This window comes from Typopeltis vanoorti, chromosome 4 (assembly GCF_054136105.1).
Source record: "Typopeltis vanoorti isolate ZY-2024b chromosome 4, IOZ_Tvanoo_1.0, whole genome shotgun sequence".
NCBI classification, from domain to species: domain Eukaryota; kingdom Metazoa; phylum Arthropoda; class Arachnida; order Uropygi; family Thelyphonidae; genus Typopeltis; species Typopeltis vanoorti.
Window position 1 is genome coordinate 68,918,281 of NC_143552.1, and position 22,861 is coordinate 68,941,141.

The following is a 22,861-nucleotide window of genomic DNA, read 5'->3' on the forward strand; positions in this document are numbered from 1 at the left end:
TTAGTGATTACTATTTTTTTTGTTTTTCTTCATTTCTAGTAGAGCTGCATATTCGTCTTTGGATAAGTTGGTTTTTGGAGGTTTTGCTTTAGTGAGAACACCGGCTACATCCAGTCTGACATTGTTGGCGATATGGTTAGGAAGGTTGCGAATCCCACATTCAATTTGGATCGTGATTTCCTCGGCAGGTATTCTTTTAGGAGCTAGGGTGAAATTGTGGCCACGTGAAAGTGCGGTGAGTGCTTCAGGCTTTAGAACTATGGACGAGAGGTTCACTACAGTGTTGAGTGGTGGCTGTGGTAAGTAGAATTCTTTATCAGAATTCTTTATCAGGTTTTCGTATTTTTTCAAGTGCCGACTATGTATTTTTTCGAATTCTTTTCTTGCCGAAGCACATGAGACGTCATAAAGAATAGTCCAAAGATCATGGCCGAGCGTGTCTGAAAGCTCTTCCTCTAGTGCCTGTAATGTTTTGTTTTTGTCGGCAAGGAGAACACGCATTGCGGTAATTTGTTCTCTTAATAGGGCATAGCTAGTGCGATTATAAACACGGAGAGCTTTCTGGAAGTAAAACGGTGCTTAAATTTAACACAATTAGGGATTACCTTGTTATCCCGGCAGCGTTTTAGGAAGGTCAGACGATTTAGTTGTCTCGATATCTTCAACCTAATTTTGCCATATCGACGGGCCTTTCGTGCGATGGAATCTCCATGGATGATCGTAATTCTAGTAGCAAGGCTTATACGTTGGTCATACATAACTGGTAATTAGCTTACGGAATTAACAATGCATAAAAATGATATTAAAGTTGCCTTTAATTAATACCTTAATCACTCGCCAGCTTGATGGATCTTTGGTTTTCTCTGTTTACAGAAAACCCACCCATACAGGCAGACACATTCACCAGCAATTCTCCCCCCCCTCACAACAATACGGGATTATAAAAACACTATATAACAGGGCAAAATTAATCTGCTCAGATGATGATGCCCTAACCACTGAACTAAACCACATCCTCAACACTTTCTTAGCCAATGGCTATAACCCCCCAAAAATGCTAAAACCAGCAAACCACAACCCCCCCCCCCCTCCACAATAAAGATTACACCAAATCTATCACCATCCCCTACATCCAGGGCACCTCTGAGAAAATAACCAACATCCTCAAAAAATATGACCTGACTTCTTGTTATAGACCATATAAAAAGTTGGCATCCCTTATCCGCTCCACCAAAGACCAACCACTTCCCCTAGACCTACCTGGTGTATGGTGTATACCAGGTCCCTTGCAGCTGCAAATTGTCCTACTCTGGCCAAACAGGCAGGACAGCAAATATCAAGATTTCAGAACACAAAGACTACATCCGGTTTCACCAGTACAGCCACTCTGGGCTGGCAGACCATGCCTTAGATACCCACCATAGAATTCGTTGGAAGAAAACTAAAATAATACACCGCAGCAAGTTTATGTACGAAAGATTATTCAAGGAATCATCAGCAGCTCTAAAAAACGTTCCAAACCTCAACAAATTTGGGTGCATGAAACTACCTCAAATTTGGGAGACTCACATTATGAGAACTTCAGCCCAATGGCCAAGAGAACCAACCATAATTAGCCTGCCAGATGGCACCATTAGGACTTTAGGAACAATATTAGTTTCTTGCCTTCTTCCTCATTTGCTTTTGTTAGTGCCTGCGTGCACATACCATATTTTTATGTTCCTGAAGATGACAATGTGACGTTGCCAAAAAACTGATGTTATTCATTAAAGTTGCCTTTAATTAATATATTTTTATGCATTGTTAATTCCATAAGCTAATTACCAACTATGATATACATGATAGTCCCTTGTAAAAGAGTGGATACCACAAGAAAATTATTACTTCCACTATTTCCCATTTAAATAGTACGAAGAAGGATAGTGATCTATTAGGTCAACAGCAGTGAATGTTTGGGTAGGCATGTAGAAGTGTTACTTCAGTAACTTTTAACAGGGATAGGTTGTTATCATAAAGCAAGTATTCCATAACTTTTTCTACAATGTTAGTTTGTGCATGATCCCACAGAATATTGCCGTTAAGAGTATAGGGAGGCAAATGCAACATGAGATCATTGAGGTCATCCTGAGAAATGCCTGCGATGGGTGATGGGTGATAGATACAGTATACTGTAATAGGAGATCCTACTGAGAGGCAAATGGCCACTACCACTGTCGACATTAAATGAGACGTTGGAAAGGGATGTGGTTGCCCACAAGGATGAAGAGTCCTCTATTGTCAAAGCCGTCCCCTAACCTGTTCTTGTGGATGACAGAGGTATACTGTAATTTAACATCTTCACTAGGAGGTTTGAGCAAATCTCCTCATCAGGAAGCTTAAGATATTATATTACTTCCCAATTCTATTCTGATATTATTCCTCAATAAAAGTTTAGTTTTGTGGAGAGTTACTAAATTAGTATTCCTGGTTAAAGTAAGTTTCACGACTTGCACATGTAACAAAAATTATATAGAATTTATTTAAAAATTCCAATATATTTCATCCAACATTACATGGACATTGTCAGAGAGATGGACCATTAACTACATTCAAAAGATGAGTCACAATAATGAGTCATAAATCATGGTATATTAGCTTGTATTTCAGTCAGAGGACATATACGATGTTACGGTATTAAAGTTCAAAGGAATAATCGTTGTAAGTTGCTTAGATTAAAAAAAAATTATTTAAAATAATTATTAATTAAACTTATGAACAATTAATAGTCATCACTGCCCAAAACTTTGATATTGGCATACAGTCTGATCACTTCAGGTTCAGATGATTTCTTAGCATTTCACATTTCACGGAAGAGACAATTGGATTTGAAATTGCTGGAGTGAAGAAGTTCTGTCTGGTTCTAAAGAACTCTGTGCCTAGTGTCAACAGTATGAGAAGCAAGGCCAGACTTGTCAGATTCCAAAAATGTAATATAGTCTTCATGTTCATAAATTCTACTTAAGGCAGAACAGCCAGTCTGTCCAAAATAGGAAAGGTGACATGAGCAGGGTATTTGATAGACACCTGCTAAGGAAAGAGGTGGTGGTTTATCCTTTGTTGTTGATAGGAAGTAAGACAGTTTCTGAGCTAGTCTGAAGGAAGCATATAGACTGAATTTATAAAGAATCCTTGCTATTTGTTCCAAGGTTCCTTTAAGGTAGGGGTATTGAAATTCTTTTCCCATCGGACTGTAGTTTGGTAGAAGGATGATAACTATCAATAGCTGTTTGAATGGTAGTTTTGTTATAAATTAAAGATGCCAAGAAATTATATTCTTAGTTTCATCTTTTATCCAAGTGTAAGCAAAGAAAGTTTGCAAGTGAAGTAACTTCATGAATGGGCTACTTGTATATAGAGGTTAATGAATTAACATCAATAGCTTTAGTATCCCATAATGCAAGGCACATATTCTTATTATTTATTATTATTTCATGACACCTCCAATGAGTCCAATGACTCATTGAGGGAGAGTGCCTGCTCTACACTCTTCATGTCCCTCATCTACACCAGTGCCATCTACTGCCCTCCACCACATTAGTATTTTTTTGTATGTAAATTGCTTATATCCTGATGTATCTATATGCAGGATGAAAAACCCCGAGTTTCCAGCAGAAAAAACCCTGCTACCTCGTATGAGATCGGCTAACTCACCTTCAAATGAAAAAACCCATATAAAGATTTCTCCCGTCACAACGAGAATCGAACTTTGGCCTTTTCCAGTCAAAGGGCACAACTTCATTCTTCCAACTGCACTACTGAGGCACTGTAGGAGGATGAGTGAATGCATCTGCCAGTAAACATTGGCTTCTGATAAACTGAAAACTCAACATGACCTGTGGGATCATTATTAGTTGGTTACTGGATTCATGTTCAATAGTAAACTCGATACGGAAGATACTTATTTTTCTAGAATATATCCTGTGACCAAGAACACAAGCTAATATAAGCATGATTTATGCTTATATTAGCTTGTGCTCTTTATTCACTCATCCACGTAATTATGATGCTAAGGAGGCACTAATGCTATGCATTATGGGAAGAGCAACTACCGAGACCAACTTCGACCTTTATTGAGGTCTCATTAGTGGAAGCCAGACCCAGAAGAGATACCAAGGTTGAAATAATGGAGAAAAAGCCCTGCTACCTCCATATGAGTTCAGCTAACTCACCTTCAATTGAAAAAAAAACCATATAAAGATTTCTCCCATCATGATGAGAATTGAATTTAGGCCTTTTCCAGTTGAAGGGTGCAGCATACTGTTGTTCTTCCAATTGTGCTATGGAGGCACTAATGGACAAGTATAATGCTATGCATTATGGGAAGAACCACTACCCAGACCAGCTTCAACCTTTATTGAGGTCTCATCAGTGGGAGCTAGACCCAGAAGAGATACCAAGTTGTCATATATTTCTCATATACAAATATGTCAAAACGTGTCACACCTTATTAATAAAATAATCTTGATTAGAGGTAGATATTTAGAGAGAGAGAGATGCCAAGAAATTATATTCTTGGTTTAATCCTTTATCCCAGTGTAAGCAAACAAAGTTTGCACGTGAAGTAACTTCACAACTTGCTTTAAATAAGTTCATCTAAGAAACGGGGGATATCAAAAGGGAAGATCATATGAGCTCCGTGTACAAGACTTGATAATACCCATTTTCTGTGATAAACAATGGTAGGAGGATGAGTGAATGCATCTGCCAGTAAACATTGGCTTCTGATAAACTGAAAACTCAACATGACCTGTAGGATCATTATTAGTTGTTTATTGGATTCATGTTCAATAGTAAACTTGATATGGAAGTACAAGGAGTTTATTTTTTCTAGGAACTGAAGTAATTCTGACTTAGTATGGGACCAGACTGCAAATATATCATCAACATATCATAACCATATAAGAGGCTGAGGGAATACAGTATCAAAGAGTTCTTTTTTCTAGATGCTCTGTGAAATAAGTCAACTAAGGCTGGTGATATAGGACTGCCAATTACTGTTCCTCCTATTTGTTTGAACTACTTATTATGCCATTCTTGCACTGATGGTAAATTTAAATAGGTTGACAATGTCTTCTGGGAAATCAGAATTGTAAAAACTGAAGAATCTCTTACAATGGTATGTTGGTGAATAGGGAGATAACATCAAAAGAAACCATAATCTCGCTATTAGACAAATGTAGATCTTTTACAGTCTCTTTGAAGTGGAGACTTTTTTTGATATAATAGATGGAATGGCCAGTGAGATTCTGAAGATAATCGGAGAAATGTTTTGCAAGGTAAAAGTTGGAAAGCCAATCAATACAGTTCACTTACTGGTATAGTGGATTGCCATCCTTATGCATTTTAGGAAGACCGTAGAGATGAGGCAGACACAAATTTTCATTTTTATCAAAACCAACCTTTACTGGGAGATATATTTTACTCCTCCTTCCACCATCATTCATCACAAAAAAAAAATGGATATTATCAACAGTCTTGTATGCAGAGCTCATATGATCTGCTCTTCTAATCCCCTTCTGTTAGATGAACTGAATAAAATTAAAAACAATCTAATCTGTAATTATTATTATTATTATTCAGGCCTCCATGGAGTCAAAAGACTCATCGAGGGGAGTTCCCCCCCCCCCCTAAGAAACACAAAGTCTACCATACCACTCCTTGAACTCGTTGACCATTCTCGCTCTCACCACTCAATGCATTCCATGGTTCAACCACCCCTCCATGCAAAGAAACGACTCCTCACCCTCTTGCTCACAGTTTCCTTTCGTAACTTCCAGGGATGGCCTCTTGTCAAAACTATCATTCAAAAATTATTGATAATTATCATTCATCGTTCTACCAGACTGCAATCTGATGTGAAAAGAATTTCAATACCCACCTTAAAGGAACCTCAAAATAAATAGCAAGGATTCTTCATAAATTCAATCTATATTATAATATAGATTCAATCTATATTATAATCTATAATATAGACTAGCTCAGAAACTGTCTTCCTTCCTACCATCAACAAAGAATAATACATTACCACCTCTTTCCTTACCTGGTGTCTATCAAGAACCCTGCTCATGTGATCCTTTTTATTTTGGACATACTGGCCATTCTGCCTTGAGACTATACTACATTTCAGCAATCTAACAAGTCTGGTCTTGCTTCTCATGCTTTGACACTAGGCACAAAGTTCTTTGGAACCAGACAAAACTTCACTCCAGCAAGTTCAAATTCAATTGTCTCTTCTTTGAAACACTAAGAAATTGTCTGAACCTGAACTGAACAGATCATATGCCAATATCCAAGTTTTGGGAAGTGATCACTATTAATTGTTTATAAGTTTTTTTTTAAATTAATAACTATTTTAAATATTTTTTTTAAATCTATACAACTTACTACAATTGTTCCTTTGAACTCTGATAGTGTAACATCATATATATCCTGTGACCGAGACACAAGCAAATATAAGCATGATTGGAGTTTTTTGAATAAATTCTATATAATTTTTATTACATGTGTAAGCCATGAAACTTACTTTAATGTCTAGTGCACATTAAAGCTATTAATTAGTATTCCTGATGTTGCATGGAGTTGTGACTGTTGAATATATAATCAGAAAAGATAGTATATTTGTAGGTGCTGTTTCTGATGTTTTTTTTCTTTTCTTTTTTTAATTTTTGCTGTTGATGTACAAATGGTTTCTGTGCTAGGCTGGGACTAAGAGGTGCCCCTGATAAACTTGCAGATGACTCATCTCATAAGGAGGAAGAATTCAGTTCCAGGATTATCAATCCACCATACAATGACTGCTCTCAGTAGTGTAACCCCATGGCTAGGCCTGAGGCTTTGTGTGCCAGTAGCCAGGCACACAAAGCCTCAGGCCCCTATTCCCAGGCCAGAGAGCAGAAAAACCTATTGAGTTGAACTTTGCAGGCAAGTCCGAATAGCATATTGATTCTGGCCAGGCAATCCATTACTGCGCATCTAGCCAAAGTAGTGCAAGAATACCAGGATCTTCCTATCTAGAGGTCCATGGGTCACACCCATGGACATCTAGAAATGTTTGGCAGATATGCAAACAAGGAGATATAACAGGAACGAACTGCTATAAAGATTTTATAGGATGGACACAAGAGAAATATTTCATTGTGCAACAGTAAGGACAGAATAAGATATTTTTCCTGGTAGATGAATAAATATGTGACAAAAATGCAAAGACCAGATATTTTAATTGGTGAGTGGTGAAGAAGTACAATGGAAATAGCTGAAGGAGTGGTGAGTACACATCAGCAAAGGAGTTAAATACAAGAAATAAGATTAGATATGGAGTTAGTGTGAGTATCTTCCTATGGTGGATCCTAGGACTCATATGGAAGTGCCCACATGATAATTATACCATTTAAAAATATAAATATTTTGGCTTGTTTTTCAGCACCAAGTTTCTCAAACTGTGGTGTTCTTAACCTCCACACATGGGATCCTGATGCAACTTTTGTAATTTAGTCTTCTTTTAACAGTATTAAAACACCAAACAAGTTATGAAAAATAATTATTATTATTATTATATGACACCTCCAAATAGCCCAGGGACTCATTGTGAGAGGACACACTATTCCACTACAGCTCATCATCTCCCTTACTTAATTCTCCAACTACTACCATCAACACACACACACATACCAATCTACTGCCCACCTAGTATATATTTTATCATAAGCATAAAATCCAGGTTTCTGGGGAGAAAAAACCCTGCTACCACCATAATAAATTTAGTTTAATCCTTTTTCCAAGTGTGAGCAAACAAAGTTTGCATCTGAAAGTATCTTTAGGACTGGGGGGTAAGGTGGTACAACACCAGGACGACTCCTTGCAAAGGTGGAGCAAGCTACCAACACTCCTCTCTCAGTATCTCTCATAATGCAAAACACATCTCCTTGCAGATATGTATAATGTTATGCATTAAGAGAAGGGCCACTACCCAGACTAGTTTCGACCTTTATTGAGGTCTCTTCAGTGGGAGCCAGGCCCAAGTGGAGATCTCCTATAATGCAAAACACATCTCCTTGCGGATATGTCTAATGTTATGCATTAAGGGAAGGGCCACTACCCAGACTAGTTTCGACCTTTATTGAGGTCTCTTCAGTGGGAGCCAGGCCCAAGTGGAGATACCAGCCAGAAGCATTAACAGGTCATCTCTACCTATAGGAGTTGCCAATTAGTGTGCAACCTTTTTAATAAATTACTCTGGATTTAGAGAAAGATGTTGAAAGTTTATTTTTCACTTGGTTAGAATATAATAAATTTAGTTTAATCCTTTTTCCAAGTGTGAGCAAACAAAGTTTGTGCCTGAAAGTATCTTCAGGACTGGGGGTAAGGTGCAAACTTTGTTTGCTCACATTTGAAAAAAGGATTAAACTAAATTTATTATATTCTAACCAAGTGAAAAATAAATTTTCAACATCTTTCTGAAAGTATCTTCAGGACTGGGGGTAAGGCGCAAACTTTGTTTGCTCACATTTGAAAAAAGGATTAAACTAAATTTATTATATTCTAACCAAGTGAAAAATAAACTTTCAACATCTTTCTCTAAATCCAGAGTAATTTATTAAAAAGGTGGCACACCAATTGGCAACTCCTATAGGTAGAGATGACCTGCTAATGCTTCTGCCTGGTATCTCCACTTGGGCCTGGCTCCCACTGAAGAGACCTCAATAAAGGTCGAAACTAGTCTGGGTAGTGGCCCTTCCCTTAATGCATAACATTATATATATCCGCAAGGAGATGTGTTTTGCATTATGAGAGATACTGAGACAGGAGTGTTGGTAGCTTGCTCAACTTTGCAAGGAGTCGTCCTGGTGTTGTACCACCTTACTCCCAGTCCTGAAGATACTTTCAGGCGCAAACTTTGTTTGCTCACTTGGATAAAGGATTAAACTAAATTTATTATATTCTAACCAAGTGAAAAATAAACTTGTTACCACCATATCAGATTGGCTAACTCACCTTAAATTGAAAAAGCCGATATAAAGATTTCCTTTTGTCACAACACAAATCAAACTTAGTTCTTTGAAGTTATGTTCAAATTATAGTATCATTAAAGTTATGTGTTTGGTTCATACAAGTAGTTTTTTTTTTCTCTCAAAAAGTATTTGCAGTATTGTTTCATTACAGTTTGAATCCACCCAAAAAATTCTTTTAAATAAATAAAAATTCACTAACTTTTTATTCCTCATAAGGAAATCATTCACAATTCTTCTGTTTTCATTTTCCAGTTTGTTTCCATAACATCTCCACTGGGTTAAATCGTTTTTAGGATATGAAGAACTTTTATTAGGCTTTTTCAAATGAAGATGAATTAGCTGGTCTCATACAGAAGTGATAGGGTTATTACTCCTTGAAACTTTCATTCCACTAAAAGGGCAAACCAGTCATAAGAACAGACATAACAATGCAGACAGGATTAACTATCCTATCATAAGCATTTAGCAGGTTTCTAAGAAGCTAAGGCACTTGGCTGACAGGTCATCAAGCCTAACATGAAATGGGAAGATGGATGGAAGAGGGTAGTTAATTTTTTTTATAACTTTTATTTTCATATGATTTCATTTTTGCTAGTTGTATTTACTATATACAAGAAGAAAACTTCAAAGAAAATTAACATAATCAAGATTTTTCAGATAAATTAAATCTTAGATAAAGTCAATTAAAAGACACTGAACAGAAGATAATAAATATGTAAAAGTAAACAAAGTGTTATTCACCTGGCAAACGTTATCAGCAAAATAAAATCAAATGTTAATATGGCATTAGTTCGCACTCCATCTACCACCTAAAACAGAACAGAACCATTAATGTCTGCATTCACACTATGTAAAAAATTTTAATTCATGAAATACTAGAATCCCCACCCCCCCAACACACATAACCTATAAAAAGAAATTTTTTAAAATGTTTATTTTAATAAATAAATAACTAATCCAAGAATCACTGAACATAAAGATGTTTTGTTTATGTACTGTAGAGTTTAATTACTGTTTAGAATCACTTTGTCAACAAAATCTAAATTAGTTGATAAATTTTAAAAGAGAGAACTTAAATACCAAATTTCAGTGAATTTCATCATACTAGAATCGAGTCATTTTTCATTATTTCAAACTATTATTTTGCTGAATTAAAAATGGTCCAACTTAAATCAAAAAAGTTATGGTCCATGTAAATAGCAAATTTTAATAAAACCCATTTTAACCACATCAGAAAACTAGCATGATGGACAAAAAAAAAAAAAAAAAAAAAAAAATGTAATAGATGCTCACATGTTTGGAAAAAAATAAAAATAAAATAAAATAAATAAATAAAATACTGGAAAGAGTTTGAAACAAGGTTCAGAGGAAAATTTTGAATTTAAAATGCCAGATTTTTAATTCTCAAAATTTCAGTGAGGAATTTCCTGATCTTGAATTTAAATGCCATATTTTAAATTCACAACAATCAAAAACAATATCATTCAAACGTAGATGACAACCTATTCTTCCACAGCACATTTTATCATCATAAAACCTCCATAGAGCAAACTCATTGTGGGAGGTCCCACTGTCACATACACAGCTCATCATAGCGTCTTTAAATACATTCTCAGTCAACCACATTCACAACAATGCATTGCAATCATTCATCACTCTCAATGCAAAAAAATCTGCTTCTTCCTTGCTAACATCCTCCTTATACAGCATCCATGGATAACCTCTTGTCCTTCCTCCATCTCCTGCCATTCTATGAAAAATTTCTTCAATGTTAATCTGATAAAAACTACTTACCAACTCCCCCCCCCCACCCCCCCCCCCCCCCACCCCCCCCCCCCCCCACCCCCCCCCCCCCCCACCCCCCCCCCCCCCCACCCCCCCCCCCCCCCACCCCCCCCCCCCCCCACCCCCCCCCCCCCCCACCCCCCCCCCCCCCCACCCCCCCCCCCCCCCACCCCCCCCCCCCCCCACCCCCCCCCCCCCCCACCCCCCCCCCCCCCCACCCCCCCCCCCCCCCACCCCCCCCCCCCCCCACCCCCCCCCCCCCCCACCCCCCCCCCCCCCCACCCCCCCCCCCCCCCACCCCCCCCCCCCCCCACCCCCCCCCCCCCCCACCCCCCCCCCCCCCCACCCCCCCCCCCCCCCACCCCCCCCCCCCCCCACCCCCCCCCCCCCCCACCCCCCCCCCCCCCCACCCCCCCCCCCCCCCACCCCCCCCCCCCCCCACCCCCCCCCCCCCCCACCCCCCCCCCCCCCCACCCCCCCCCCCCCCCACCCCCCCCCCCCCCCACCCCCCCCAATCTCACACCAACCATATGTGATAAGCTAACTCACCTTTAGTTAAAAAGGCTAAAAGTTTACTTTTGCAGACTTTTCATACTTAAGGGTTTGAAATATCACAACTAATAATGACTGACCTACAGAGACTATATGTCTTTATTTTATATATATAAAGAGCAATTTTTTCTTCAAGGAGATATCACTTTTCACTGATAGAATCATACATCTCCATGTAGGGAGATGACACTCCTATATTTTACTTTTGATGTAATTTTGTTAAACTGAGTAATGAAATAGACTAGTTTCATTTTTATCCTTGTGTCTTAACTCCCCTTCCCCTCTACTTTTGTTCAAATGAAATTTGAATTTAGAATTTGGAGCACTCTGATAAACAGTACACAGTAATCTACTATTTATCTGAACATATCAAGAGTATATCATCCAGGTGGTGACTTTGCAGGAATGGAAGAACCAACAGCTTATACTGGAATTGTGATGAATGAAGTAGAGGTAACTAGTCTATTACAGAACCTCAATGTCAATACATCTGTGGGATATACCAGCTCGTGTCGTAAGTGAAGCGGCCAAAGAATTGTCAGTGCCCTTGACCATTTTGTTTAATTTGAGCCTCAGGACTGGGTCAGTCCCAAGGGGGTGGAAAGAGGGGAAAATAGTTCCACTGCACAAAGGTGGTTCCAAGGCTGCTGTTGAAAAGTACCGGCCAATCAGCATAACAGGAATCATTATCAAGGTCTTAGAGAAATTAGTCAAGAGGAAAATACAAGATTGGATAGAAGAAAATGGGATACTGTATCGGGGACAGCATGGTTTTGTGAAGGGTAAGTCGTGCCTCAGTAACTTGCTCACGTATTATAACACAGTGACGGCTGAACTGGATAAGGGTGATGGATTTACGGTGATTCTACTGGACCTTGCCAAGGCCTTTGACAGGATACCACATGGAATTCTAATCAGTAAATTGCAGCATATGGGAATGGACATAGGGTTGGTGAGATGGATAGGAGGGTGGTTGACGGAGAGATATCAGAGAGTGGTTTACTCGGGAGTAGAGTCCACAAGACGGCCTGTGACTAGTGGTGTGCCACAAGGATCTGTTCTTGGACCACTGCTGTTTAATTTGTTCATAAATGATATAGGAAAGGATCTGAGAGGAACAGTTCATTTGTTTGCGGATGATGCGAAGTTGGGTAGGGCAATAGTGAATGCAGATGATGTCAAAATTTTGCAGGATGATTTGGATAGATTGGAGGTCTGGGCTAAGGAGAATGGATGTCAGTTTAATGTGGCAAAATGTAAGGTTATGCATTTTGGGGTGAAAAGATTGGCGGCAGTTTACTGCATTGGTGGAACCGTGCTCCAGGAAATTGATGAGGCACGAGATTTAGGAGTGTTGGTAGATAAGGAATTGAAATTTAGGGGACACATTGCAAAAGTGGCCAAATCAGCTCATCAAATCACTTGGTTGCTGAAGAATACGTTGACAAGCAGAGACAAGCAGGTTATTGTTCCTCTGTATTGAGCCTTGATAAGACCCCATCTAGACTACTGTGCTCAGATTTGGTCACCTAGGTTTCTTCTTGATGGGGAGAAGGTGGAGAGGATCCACAGGCGAGTGACCAAGATGATAGCAGGTCTGTGGAATGAACCGTATGAGAACAGGTTGAGGATTTGTGTGTTGCAAAAATTGGTTGATAGGTGGAGGAGGGGAGATATGATTGAGACATTCAAATTACTGAAGGGTTTCTATAAAATTAATTCAGAAGATATTTTTGAGAACAGGGCTGGTTGTGGGAGGACTAGGGGACATCCATGGAAACTGGGCAAAAGTGTGGTTTGTAAGGGTGTTAGAGCTGGGTTCTTTACTTTTAGAGTAGTGAATGAGTGGAATGCGCTCCCTGAGTCTGTGGTGGATGCTGTGACAGTGAATGAGTTTAAGGCGAGGTATGATAGATACTGTATGAATGTCAAATAGTTGTGATGAATATGATTTGGGGCCTCCCTCGATGAGTCTAATGACTCCCTGGAGTTGCCCGTAATAATAGTAATAGTAATAATAGTAATATCAGTAAGGCAATTTGCCATTATGATAATTGAAAGGTTGGATAATCGCAGTACAGTTACATGGTACTGTGTGAGAAGTCAGTGACATGCAAGGGTCATTTTGAAGGTCAGAACCTGTAGATTACTGCATTCCAAATCTTGTCAATTTGTTGAACAATGTAACTTTTAGGAAGTATCTATGGAGAAGGCCCTCGACTGATATCTGCATCTTCCTCTTTTCCCCAAGTTTGTTCCACCTGAGTGAACTGAAATTCTCAGGAGAGCCACAATAGAATAAATTATTATCTGTCAACTGAATCAGAATTCTTCGAAGAATGTGAGCTGTAGAGATATTGGAATAGAAATTGATAAATTGATCCTTTTTGTGCAACCAGCTTCCTTTTATTTATTTATTTATTTTTTTTTTTTAATGGTTTGGGATGCAAATATTACAACCTGTATATTACGTTGGCAGAACATGACTGTAAGTGAGTTAGCGTTCAAAGAGCATGCTACAAAAATGGGCAAAACAGCTCTAACCAAGATGGTGATAGGTCTGTCAAACATTTATCACCATTATTATTCCTATTTATAAGACAAGATCTAGACCACAGAGCATAGATATGGAGTTATTTATTAAAAGAGGATCAAACAGAAGATCAGAGGTGAGTGATTAACAATATAGTGATAGGTCTGTTCTGCAGACCTATCATGATCTTTGTAAAAAAGTTGGCAAAGGATGAATGGAATGAAGCAGAAATAAGTGTTGTCAGTATTCAAGGAGAGGTATGATAGATATCATGTGAGTTATTGCTTAGCATAGGCATCTGGTAATGAATTTTCAGACTCCATAGAGATACCTGTACATTATAATCATCAAATTCCTCACATATACCTCAAGGAGTGTATAAGATATCATGCTAGTATTACATGAAAATTTATATTATTACTAACTTCCTATAAACAATTTTCCTCCAAGTTAATAGATTGGTCAAGACTCCAATATAAGATCTTATATTTCTGTTTTAAGACACTTTTTTATATCAATAAATCTGGATCATGGTCTTCCTCTGGCTCTTTTTTTTTTTTTTTTTTTTGTCATCCTGTCAAAGAACACTTCTTTTGTTAACCATTCCTCTTCTATTCTGTTTAAGTGACCATACCACCTTAGATTAGCTCTGCTAACACATTTCCAAAACCTGTGAAGTCGTTTCCTAATATTCTCATTTTCTAATTAAAATAAAAAGCCAAAAGGCTAGTTTTCTGACAATTTAATAAATATTAAATGGATAAGAATCCTATATTGTTATATAGCCAGTAAGTGAAACTCAAGATCGATAACTACGATCTATAAGTTTCAATGCTGAAAAACTATCGGCGAAGGCAATTCGAAGCAAAGGTGGAGCAAGCTCCCTCACTATTCTCTCATAATGTAAAACACATGTAATGACAGTATTACATCTCCTAGGAGCTGTGTTTTACATTATGAGAGAATATCAAGAATAATGAGGGATCTTGCTCCACCTTTGCTTCGAATTGTCTTCGCCGATAGTTTTTCGGCATTGAAACTCATAGATCATAGTTATTGATCTTGAGTTTCACTTACTGGCTATATAACAATATAGGATTCTTATCCATTTAATATCTATTAAATTGCCAGAAAACTAGCCTTTTGGCTTTTTATTTTAATTACAAAATACAAGCACACCTTTATGGCATTCGTATAGTGAAGGTATGTAAGTTCTTTTCATTAAGCTTTGATATTTTCCAGGTCTACCTACTCACTGATGAGACCTCAAAAAAGGTTGAAACCGGTCTGGGTAGTGACCTCCCCTCATAATGTAATGACAGTATTACATCTCCTAGGAGCTGTGTTTTACATTATGAGAGAATATCAAGAATAGTGAGGGATCTTGCTCCACCTTTGCTTCGAATTGCTTTCGCCAATAGTTTTTCGGCATTGAAACTCATAGATCGTAGTTATCGATCTTGAGTTTCACTTACTGGCTATATAACAATATAGGATTCTTATCCATTTAATATTCTCATTTTCTGTTCACTTCCCTAATCTTTCTCAGAACTCTCATATCTATGGTTTCCAGTCCTTTGATCAAGTGTTTTATTTCTATCCCAGCGCTCAGATACATATATTAAAATTGGTTTGAACACTCTTGTACACAATGAGTTTAGTGTTTTGACCAGTTTCAATATTATTCCATATATATTTATTCAGTTGACTTCCTACTATACCAGCTTTGCTGATTCTGTTGCCTACTTCCATATTTAAATTGCAGTCTTCACTAAAACTAGTGCCTAAGCAGCTGAAATGTTTTACTTGTTTTATAGGTTCACAATTCAGGTTGCAGTTGATGTTTTCAATTTACCTGCCTATTTTCATTCTTTTCATTGCTGATTTTCATACCAAATTTATTACAACAGTTATTCAATTTAGTCAGAGAATCCTGCAGACTTGAACTGGATTTATTTAGAAGTGTATACATACAGTAAAGAAATGAGATTAACATTTTGAATTTTGATATCAGGATTAATACCACTCTCATTCATAATATGATCCATAAAGATGAATAATGGTGAAGATAATGTGCACCCTTGTCTTACACCTGATTTAACATAAAACCATCTTCCTGTATCTCCTTCAACTCTAACAGCTTACTTACAACTCAAATATAAACATAGTATTGCTTGATGTCCCATTTACATCATACAACTGTAGCATTTTGAACAGCTTTTCTCTTGGCACATTGTCATGTGTCTTTTCTAGATTGAAAAATTTAAAAACAGATCCTTGTTATATTCTCGTGATTTCTCAACTATTTGTCTTACAGTGAAAATCTGATCCTGACAACTTCCACTTGGCCTAAATCCAGTTTGTTCTCCATAAACTTTCCCTTCCACAATTTATCTTAGCTGTTTCTCAAGTATACTTGTATAATCCTATCAGGAACACTCAGTAGGAAATTCCTCTGCAATTCTTACGTTGTTGTTTTTTTTCTCTTTTTATAGATGGAGATCTATAAAACGCTATGAGTACTCTACTCTAATCATCTGGAATTCAACTACTGACCAAGCATTCTGAATTTCATGGTGTGGCCACTGTAAAAACTTTCATATCTGCATATTTGAACATTTCTAGTTGAACACATCTACTCCCACTGCCTTTCCACATTTCAGGTAAATTTGGATGGATTTTTCTACTTTTAGTATTGATAAGTATTCCTGATTGCATTCCTGCTAAGCGTTTTCTATCACCATGCTGTCACTGCTGCTTTCATTTAACAATCTGTAAAAGTAATTACTGCAGACATCTAGAATATCTTTATCTTCAGTTTTCATGTCACTATTATCATCTATGATTCCTTTTACAGTGCTCCTTCCTCTATTTGTAAGCTTCTTCAATAGCCTTCAGAATATTTTGCCACCTTCCTGATATTTATTTTCTATGTTCTTATTCAACTCTTCCAATGACTTATTTAGTTAGTTTTACGCAGTACTTTCCTTTCTTACATTTTTTTCTGTATTTTCCAAGAGCACAAGGTGATTTACTTGCCAAGAACTTTTCATATGCTTTCTTCTTTTCCTTGACTGCCATCCTTTAACTTCCTGAGTCCACCATGAAGTTCTCATTTTTGTATCCCTACAGGCAACCTCACTAAGTGCCTCTCTCTCTCTCTCTCTCTGGTGAATCAATGTTTTCTTCAGGGTTTGTTTGCCCTGAATGAATCTCCAAAGTTTAGCTCTTGTTTTCAAGCTCTTTCATTTTTTCTTTAATAATGTTTATGTATTTGGGTCTAAAGCTCATCTCTGGAAGCTACTTAACTAGGATTCATTTTAAAACTTTCTTACATTCTTTTCAGTATGAAATTCAATTTTATCTGCTAAAAAAGTGTCTGCCATTTTAGACACTCATGCTTACATATCTCTCCCTGAACACATTCACTGAAAATACAATCACAATGTCTAGAAGTAAAGCATTCTACAAACTCATGGAAAGAAGAATCTGGACTTCATATGCTCCCAAGTTCTGCCTGCACCAGCTATAAGCAGCAAACTTAAGTTTTCCTTCCTTAGTATTTCCTCTTCTCCATCCATTCCTCAAACTTTGAAGACTGCATTTCCTCAATCTGTCCTCATATACACAAATTCAATAAGTCAGTTATCATAGTGATCACTGCAAGTGAATTTTTTCAACTGTCATCCCCTCTTTGCAACTCTGGTGACAATATCAATAGACAGCAGTCGAGATGTCATCTCATCAAAACCTTGTAAATTGGGAAAAATAGCTTCCTTTTCAGTAGATCAATCTGTAAAACTGCTGGACCAATAAAATTTACCATTAGAAATTATTTCTTTTATACACCAACTAACAAAATTTCTATTTTCCAAAAAATATTCAGGAAATTTCTGAGATACCTTTGCATACCAAGGTTTTGCACTATTTTTAGTTAGGACATGAACACGCAGCATCACAGGAAAAATCCCTAGTAAGAGTACATGAATAATTATAATTCTCAGAAAGAATGATAAATCATTAGGTCATCATTTCTAGGAATCTAATCTCATAAGGTGTGCATACAATAAAAATACTGTTATACCACTTAATATAAATATTTCCTATACAACTGCTTTCATAATGACAATTTGGATATTTTCATATGGTACCAGGATTCAATGTGATAAGTACTCTGGAAATGCTTTCTTTAGCTTCATTCACTGCTGACTGGTGAATCCCATTAAAGATACCAAGAAATTATATTATAGGTTTAATCCTTTATCCAAATGTCAGCAAACAAAGTTTGCATGTAAAGTAACTTCACAACTGGGCAACTCATATATAGAGGCCAATGATTTCACATCACTTGCCTTACTATCCCATAATGTAAAGCACATATCCTTACAGACATGTATAATGCTATGCAATTACCATGAGAAAAAAATTCTGACTCCCTTGCTGACATTCACTTCCAGAAATATTCCAACAAATTTGTTTTATGTCCATCCTATAATATACCTTCATAAGCTTATTGCTTTATCATATTCTACTGCTTTTTTTTTTTTTTTTTTTTTAACAAGTGACCAAAGTAATCTACATTTCTTTTTTCTATTTGCAGTGTAAGCATTCCACAATAATACTGTAGTTACCGTTTCCATTCCCCACCTCCCTATGCACATTAAATAAAAAATTGTGTGTGTGTGTGTGTATAATACTTACTTGAGCTACAGTCAATCGAGCTGTGACTGACTTGAGGAAATCTCTCTGCATTGCTTTTAGGCCTTTAGCAGCTTTCTTGTTCTCCAACTTTGATTTTGAAGAAGCCTCACTGCCACTGTTGAAAATCAATATTTAAACATGCACTGAAAAAACTAACATGAAAAAATTTGCATTGTTAGTTTCATTTTAATGCAACTTAAGAACCATGAATGTATTCCTTAATCTTATGAAATCTATTTTAAAAAACTACTTTATTTAGTTATGAAAAGTGTGGAAATACATTTATATTATACACAACTCTATATATTTCATTCTTTCTTTCAAGGTTACACCATGGTCAGAATTCATTGTGTAATATTTATGGAGGCAAAAACACACATATTAGGGCAATTATTTTATTTACAATTAAGAAAATAACACTTGACATTTTGACCTCTATATCAAGGTCATCACAACAGGAAAACATACATAACACACACTCACCCACCCACCCACACACACAGACAGACAGACAAGATGCAAGTTACATGATACTACACATAAGTATGCTAAATCTAACTGCTTTGTTAACTGTTAACATTAACCTGACCTCTGGTGAAAAAAAAATAAACACAAATTAAAATAAATAATATAATTTTTTATATAATAAGTATAATAATATACAGTAGATAAAAAAAAATTACAGTGAACTAAAACATCAAATGCATCTCTACAATCCTGTTATCTTAAGATTTTCATGTTAGGGTTCTGCCATCATGTTCTGGATGCTATATAGGTTGCAGATGGGGCTTCCAGATTCTTGGAATTACTAATCCATCATTCTTGTTGAGATTCAGATGATGAGTTAGCATCTAACAAGTTTCCTTGAATTTTCTTTCAAACCAGGTTTTGGTGTGGTGTGTAGGGACTTGGTGCATTTTCAGTTAATTCTGTGACAGGTTTGGAATGCATAGTTTGACAGGCCTGTTTTACCATAGTGAAGAAATTTGCATCTGTCTTCTCTTGTTGGAATTGTGCACCCTGTTTCCCCTATGTAGAGTAAGTTGCAGGTGTACTGGTTTTTATAACCCTTCCCACCACATGGGAAAGGTATGGAAGGGAATCTTTTGATGACTTTATTATTATTACATCCTCCATGGTGTCGACAGACTCATCGTGGAAGGTTCATTCAACTGACAACATATTTATCATATAGAATCTTAAAGTCCTTAATACTTCTTGCATTAACAACACATTCTGGCAATGCATTCCATTCACTGACAATTCTCCATGTAAAAAATCTACTCCTCGCACCCTTTCTTCACCACACTTTTACATAACTTCCAGGAATGACCTCTGGTTCTTCACCTCTCACCTTCTACTCTTTTTATAATCCCCTCTGAATTAATCTGATAAAATCCTCTCACTAACTTAAATGTCTCTATCATATCACCTCTCCTCCTCCTATCCACCAAATTCTGCAATCCACATCTCTTCAACCTCTATCCACAGCCAGCATTCCAAACTCCTGATATTGTCTTAGTCACTCGTCTCTGGACCCTCTCCAATGTCTCCACATCACATTGAAAACCAGGTGACCAGATCTGAGCACAATAGTCGAAGAGTGGTCTGACCAGTGCCTTATACAGTGGCACAACCACTTCCTTATCCTTGCATGTTTAAAATATTTATGTTTTAGTACTCTTATCATGTTTATGATAAGAGTACAGGTATCCCTCGATTAACGAGGTTAATTAATCTCTTAATGTTACCGCGTATATCAAAATCTCGTTAATCAAATCTAATAATCAATGGTAAAAAGTACAATTCGTCCCTGATTGATTATTGTACTAATAGTTTGTTTTATATGGTACTCTTTTAGGAAAGATAAAAAATGAATGCAAAGTAAATGTTTAATAAATACTTGTACCCACATTAGTTACTGCAATTTTTTTTAATCAAAAGAAGTTATAAAGAGTCGTTTGAACAGTTTTAGTTTTTTTCTTATTGGCATAAATTCTACGATAACAAGCAAAATGACTCTCCAGACCTCGGCAAACAAGCATTCTTCGATTAACATCTGGATCCATATCCATTACCTGCTGCTTAAGCGATTCTAAACTGCAAAATATTCCAACCGGTTCTTTGACTGTTATTTCCTTTGGAACCTCATCTTGACATTCCATTTGTTCATTGTCTTCATATGTGCGTTGTTGTTGTTCCATTTCAAGAAGATCATTGTCACTGAAATCTTTTGAATTTGGATCCAATAATTCTTTAACATCTTCTGCATCAACAATATCAAAACTGAGGTCTTCACCAATTGCAACGATTTCTTTGACCACGTTATTCACAGGATTTTGAAAACAACCTAAGTCATTAGCACATTCAGAAGGTTTTTCCAAACAGCTTTCATGCAACTAGAAGACATTTGCTCCCAAGAGTCACGAATGTTCTCAATTGCATGTTTAATGTTAAATTTTTTCCAAAATTCGTGGAGCATAATCACATTTTCTTCCGTTGTTGTTTCTGCTGCCTTTGAGAATGTCTTTTTAAGAAAATAGGCTTTGAAAGTTGCAATGACGCCCATGTTCATGGGTTGTAGCAATGATGTCGTATTTGGTGAGAAAAATAAAACTTTCACATTCTCACACAGATCATTAAGAGAATTTGGATGACCAGGTGCGTTGTCTAAAAGCAAAAGAGCTTTGAAAGCTAAGTTACTTATCTTGCAATAAGTTTCAATTGCCGGGCAAAAATAAGACTTAAACCAATCTTGAATAGACTTTGGTTAACCCAAGCCTTCTGATTTGCCCACCGAATTACAGGTAAAAAGTTGTTGTTACATCCTTTTAAAGCCCTTGGGTTCTGAGTTCGACAGACAAGCAGCGGCTTCAATTTAAAATCTCCATTAGCATTCCCTCCAAGCATAACAGTTAAGCGATCTTTTGATACTTTATAGTCAGGCTGCGCTGCTTCTTTTTTTGATATAAAAGTTCTAGATGGCATTTTTTTCCAATAGAGTCTAGTTTCTTCATCTACATTGAAAATTTGGTGGCAATCATAATCATTTTCTTCGATAGTTTTCTGCAGCTCAGCAGAAATGTGGATGCAGCATCTTCACCTGTTATTTTCACATTCTTTAGTCCAGCTCTAGATTTAAAATTTTCAAGCCAGCCTTTGCTAGCTGTGAATTTTGAATTGTCACCTTTATATTTAGTCTCTTTAAGTCTTGAAAACAGGCTTAGAGCTTTGGCCATGATATTATAGGCACTAATTGGAATTCTCTTTTGATTGCAGTCTTCCAGCCAAATAATCAACAGATCTTCCATTTCAACCATTATAGCACTCTGGTTACATGTACATTGCATACTTGCAGATGTAGACGCCACTTTACCTTGCCCGCAATGCTCATCAGCTTTGGATAAAATAGTCCGTATTGTAGACTCGTTAAAACCAAATTCATATCTGATCTTACTTTTACTTTCACCACGTCTAAATCTTTTAATTATATCAAGTTTTGTATCTAAGGTAATTACCTTCCTCTTCTTTTTTTCACTTAATGACCCGGTTGTGGGATTGTTCTTATTCTTCGACATGATCAATGGGCTGTAAAATTTACGAAGAACGTAATTTGTAAATACGTACAACAGAACAACTGGAGCTTGTAATGCACCCACTCTTAATGCTAGCAGTGAAGTAACTGGCTGGCACTCAGCCTCGTGCTGTGATTTTCTCAGGATTTTCCCAGCCTCGTGGTGTGATTTTCATAATTTTCACCCGTTGTCATTTCAACTGCCTTTGAGAATGTCTTTTTAAGAAAATAGGCTTTGAAAGTTGCAATGACTTCCATGTCCATAGGTTGTAACAATGATGTTGTATTTGGTGGGAAAAATAAAACTTTCACATTCTCATACCTATCATTAAGAGAATTTGGATGACCACAAGGCTAGCAGCCTCGTGGCATGAGCATGATTTTGCATGGTAAATTTCAAGGCTCGTTAGGCTCGATAATCAAAACTCTTGCCACGTATATCAATGGATTGCCGCAATTAATTTTGCCGTGATAATCAAATCTGCGTTAAACAAAACCGCGTTAAGCAAGGGATACCTACTTCTTATCATAGCAGCACTATGATATGCAACCTTTACAACACAATATGTCCTCTGAACTTCAGTCTACTGTCAACCATCACTCTCAAATCTCTAATCTCATCCACTTCCTGCAGTACAGCACCATGATATAGTACACAACCTTATATTT

The 22,861-nt window shown here is 37.2% G+C and overlaps 1 protein-coding gene across 1 annotated transcript in view; it reads right to left on the reverse strand.

The window, feature by feature from the left end:
- LOC150107390 (uncharacterized) overlaps positions 1-22,861 on the reverse strand; it is a 339,311-nt gene that overhangs the window by 233,319 nt on the left and 83,131 nt on the right. Inside the window, exons 6-7 of the mRNA XM_090391829.1 lie at positions 18,619-18,733; positions 9,789-9,856 (exon numbers count right to left, since the gene is read on the reverse strand). Coding sequence (XP_090247955.1) covers positions 9,789-9,856; positions 18,619-18,733 — 183 coding nt within the window. The remainder of the gene's footprint in view (positions 1-9,788; positions 9,857-18,618; positions 18,734-22,861) is intronic.